This window comes from Oppia nitens, unplaced genomic scaffold, assembly GCF_028296485.1.
Source record: "Oppia nitens isolate AA-2021 unplaced genomic scaffold, nextdenovo-longstitch-racon4-pilon3 scaffold14_pilon_pilon_pilon, whole genome shotgun sequence".
NCBI lineage: Eukaryota > Metazoa > Arthropoda > Arachnida > Sarcoptiformes > Oppiidae > Oppia > Oppia nitens.
The window spans coordinates 805,001-810,000 of record NW_026533193.1 but is presented as its reverse complement, the minus strand read 5'-3'; the positions used below and the strand labels follow the sequence as shown (position 1 = coordinate 810,000).

At 19.4% G+C, this 5,000-nt stretch overlaps 1 protein-coding gene across 1 annotated transcript in view; it reads right to left on the bottom strand.

Annotated features, from left to right (window-relative positions):
• Nucleotides 1–3,785: 3,785 nt before the first annotated feature.
• The window catches only part of LOC128962173 (QRFP-like peptide receptor), a 14,561-nt gene continuing 13,346 nt past the window's right edge, over nucleotides 3,786–5,000 (bottom strand). The window contains exons 5-6 of the mRNA XM_054308528.1: nucleotides 4,625–4,795; nucleotides 3,786–4,477 (exon numbers count right to left, since the gene is read on the bottom strand). Coding sequence (XP_054164503.1) covers nucleotides 3,786–4,477; nucleotides 4,625–4,795 — 863 coding nt within the window. The remainder of the gene's footprint in view (nucleotides 4,478–4,624; nucleotides 4,796–5,000) is intronic.

Here is a 5,000-nt window from a genome sequence, read left to right as displayed (position 1 = left end):
ACAAATAAATTTTTAAAAATGTTTCAAAAAAAATTAATTATATTAAAATGTTTCAAATAAAATATTATTTTTTTAGGTGTCTATTATTATTATTATTATTATTAGTTTTTTATATTATATAAATTATTTTATTTTTATTATTATTATTATTTCATGATTATCAATTTATCATTATTTTATTTTAAGTGTCAACAAAAACAACAAAAACAACAACAATAAAATTTTGATTAATGATCCTGGTTACTTTTCATAATAAAAAAATAAATAAAAAAAACATTAGTTTTATATTTGTCTAAAAATTTTTTAGTCTAATAACTATTTTTTTTTGTTATTTTTTGTTTGTTTATTTGTTTTGCTTTCATTAACTAATGTGTTTCAACTAATATTTATTTATTTATTTAATTTAATTAGTTTATATCCCATATTAATGATTAATAATAGTATTATTTAATAATTTATTAAATATATATAAAATATTGATTATTATAACTTTTAAAAAAAATTAATATATTTTTAAATACTTTAAAAGATTTGTACCTAAAATACTAAAAATATATAAAAAAAATGCTAAATATTGATATATATATAAATATATTATCTGTCTTATGATTTATTTATTTATTTTAATTTTTAAACATTTTTAAAATGAAAAATAATATATATATATATATTTAAAATAATATTATGTAATCAGCATATCATAAATAATAAATTGTTGCCGCTAATATTAAATGATAACTAAAAAATAAATTGATTTTTTATTTTCCAGTGTACATTATAATAATCAACATTTTAAATTTTAAAAATATTTAATAAAATATACAGTCAACTGTATATTTAATATACTGTATATATATATATATATATATAAATAACAATTTCTATCAATGATAATATAATAATAAAAAAAATAATTTAATCCTTTTTTTATATTATTATTATCGGGTACTTTAAAATCATTTTTTTATCTTAAATAATCAAATTTATAACAATAATAATAATACTACTAGTAAATGCTACTAGTACATTTTTAAAAAATATATATATATAATATTTTTGAAATAATATATGTACTATACTATAATACTTATATACTGTATATATGCAATATATAAATATATGTATTATACATGTACTGTACTGTAATTATCATATTATTAACCCAATAAAGTTTCGGCATATGTGTTGTGTTTCAGCATATATTTTATATTATCACTACTACTACTACTACTACTACTACTACTACTATTAATAATTTATTTTATATGGATGACCAAGCTCAATTTATTTTACTAGACTCTCTCTCTCTCTCTCTCTCTCTATAGATTTACTAGATTTCACAAATTGCATCAATCAACTTATATTAATATAGTATTATCAAGGTATATATATATATATATATATATATACATTATGTATATATATTGTTAATGTGTTATATATATATATATATATATATATATATATATAAAATAATTATTTTCATTATTATAAAAATAAAAGTTTATTTTAAATTAAATATTGCTATTGCAACTAATAAAAGTTAATAAAATAATAATAATAATTATTAATAATAATAATATATGTATGTACCTTGGTCATATATAATATCATATGATATAAAAAAATAGTCGATATATTAACATCGTAAATTATAACATTTATATACAGTATATATATATACAGATATATATATATATACAGTATATATATATACAGTATATATCTAATGTGACAATTACTTATGTACATAAATAAAATAAAATAAAATAAAAAAGTTACTATAGTTTGATAAATGCAAAAACAATATACAGTATATTACTATAATATACTAAACATCAATAAAAAAATCCCCATTTGTTTTATTTAACAATATTGATATAATATATTAGTATTATTATCATATATTATAATATATTAAACCTTCAATTTATAATATTTTTTTTAAAAATTGATAAATAAATTTTATTTATTTTTATCGGATACACTAAAAATATATGTTAACTAAATAAATACATTAATTAAAAAAATAAAATTTTAGATTATCTGATTATTGTTAATGACATTATATATATACTAATTATAAAAACAAAATATAATTATAAATACAAAATCACTAATAAATTTGCTAAATATTGTTTGTATATAATGATAAATTGATTATTGTTAACATAAATAATTATTATTTTTAAAAAATAATTATATATATAGTAAATAAATTTTAAAAATACTACTACTAATAATAATAGCTAATTGTTTATACTAGCCTATTGTATAGTACACACAATATACACTATATATACAGTATATATAATAGTCAATTGAATTGTGTAATTAATTAATTAATTAATTTGCAAACACATTGTTTGTTTTTTGATAATGTAATTAATTTCAAAGTTAGCAAAAAAAAAACAAATAAAATTTTGGCTTATTTTTAAATTTTAGTATTTCTAGAAAATGTGTATCTAAAATAAATTATCAAACAAACACACAGTTTGTTTAATTAAATGTTAATATTATATATATATATATAAAATCATAATTATGTAGATATACTTGTATTTACATAGATATATACAGATATATTAAATATTATTTTAATTAATTATTTAAAAAAAAAATAAAGTCTAGACAATTTTTTTTTATTTTTATTAGTTTTTAAAACTATTTATTTTAAAACAATTTTATTACTTATAGTATAGATTAACATATTTTTCAACAAAAAAAACAAATTTAACATAATATTTTTTATATAAAATTATTTATCAATTGTAAAGCCAATTGTAAAAATGAAATTTAATATTATATTATTATCTTACATATAATAAAAAAATTATCTTTTTAAAATTTAGTAATTCAATAATTTCAATATAATTATTATTATTAGAAAATTACATTTAAATTACATTAAAAAAAAATTTTCATATATTTATTTTTGATAGATTTGTTTTAACATTATGTCTGAATATTTTTAAACAACAACAAAAAAATTAAATAAAAATGTTTTTAGTATATGAATCTAATATATTAATATTAATATTAATAATTATCATCAAAAAATGTCTAAAAATAACATAATTTAAGTTTGAATTTAATTAAATATGGAAATAATAAAAAACAACATAATTTTAACAAAAATATTATCAACATTTTTAATATATTAAAAACATATACAAACAAACAACATGTTTTCAATATTACACAGTTATTATTATTTTTACACATGATATCAATTATATATTAATATATATATATATTGTTATATATATATATTATTATTATTATTTAAAATATTTTTACATAATTTATATTAATTTTAGCATAACATAATGTTCAACAATATATAATAGTACAGTATTACTAATACAATGTTAATATAGACTTTAGTTAATATAGATATTGATATTAATGTTAATTTTTTGTTGTTGTTAATTATAAAGTAAATATCTGATATATTTCACAAAAATATTTTTTAAATTAATTGTTTTATTATTTTTTGTTGTTTGAAAATTTTATTTCTCATTATTATTATTATTATTAGTTTGTCATAACAACAATATATATATGTTGACAATATATAGGTTAAACATTGTGTAAATAGTATAATAATAATTAATTAATAATTAAATTTAATATATATATTAAGTAAATATTAATTTTAGTAACACTGAGAAAATTGAGAAAATATAACATATTATCATAAATTATTAATTTTTTTGTGTTTATATATTAATTAGTATTATATTATAATTATTAACAATCAATCAATCAATCAATCAGTCATATTATGTATACCTACTATTAGTACTGGAATTGGACTGATGTCGACACCTATTACTACCACCTCTACTACTGATCCTACTGTTTGTACTATTAGATCGTCTATAATCACTACCACTACCTATACTACCAGTACCACCAGTCATACAATCACCGACACCGGGCCCACCACCACCACTACCACTACCACCAACAGCACCGGTAGACGATAGATGTCTACCATTAGTAATACAACTGCTAGTCATACCCATACCATTGTTGGCCGGACCGCCGTTATTATTATTATGCCGACGACACCAGCGAAACAATTGCAGAAACGATTGCCTAAACTTACTGTTCATAAAACAATAGGTTATCGGATTTGTGCAACTGCTGAAAAAGGCTAGCAAATGAAAAAACGATATGCCCTGATAGCCCAGTCCCCGGTAGACAGCTGCCGGTGCGTAAATAATGATCGTATTGATCGTATAGATGGGTGTCCAACATAGGAAAAACTCCAATACCACTACAAACAGCATTTTAACGATACGCCTTTGTTGGGCTTCGGTAGCTAACGGATTGGCCGTCGATCGCAATGCGGTAACCACTCGATGATGACTACCCGATGACCTACTATCCAGTGGTGGCGGCCTATCATTGGTATGGACTGTCAATGACTGTCGTTGTTGTTGTTGTTGTGATGATTGGACGGCCAGTACTTGTGTATTGTCCACATAGACGTCCGATAGACAGGTAGTAGTATTAGTAGCAGTCGTGTTGTTGTTGTTAGTATTAGTATTATAACTATTACTACTATTACTACTAGTGCTGCAACTAATTAAGCCAATCATAGGCGGCTGCTGACCCCCACCAGCTGCTGCTGATGGTATAGTAGTAGTAGTGGTAGTAGTATTGGTCACACCATTGATGACGGTAGTCGTGATGGTTGTACCACCAGTGCCAGTGCTGCCGGTGATGTTGTTTTGTTTGAATACCGGTGCCGCTGATGTTTGCCTATTGTTACGGTTATGATCATCTAATTTTGATTAAATTAAAAATATTATTATTATTATTATAATTATTTTTTTTAATATTAAACTTATTTAAGTATTATATAAATAATATAATTTTTTAGAAATAAAAATTATAACAATAAAACACAAGTATTTTATTTATAATATATTTTTTTGCAAACTATTGATATATATATATCATATTTATCTTATTTTTTTATATATTTA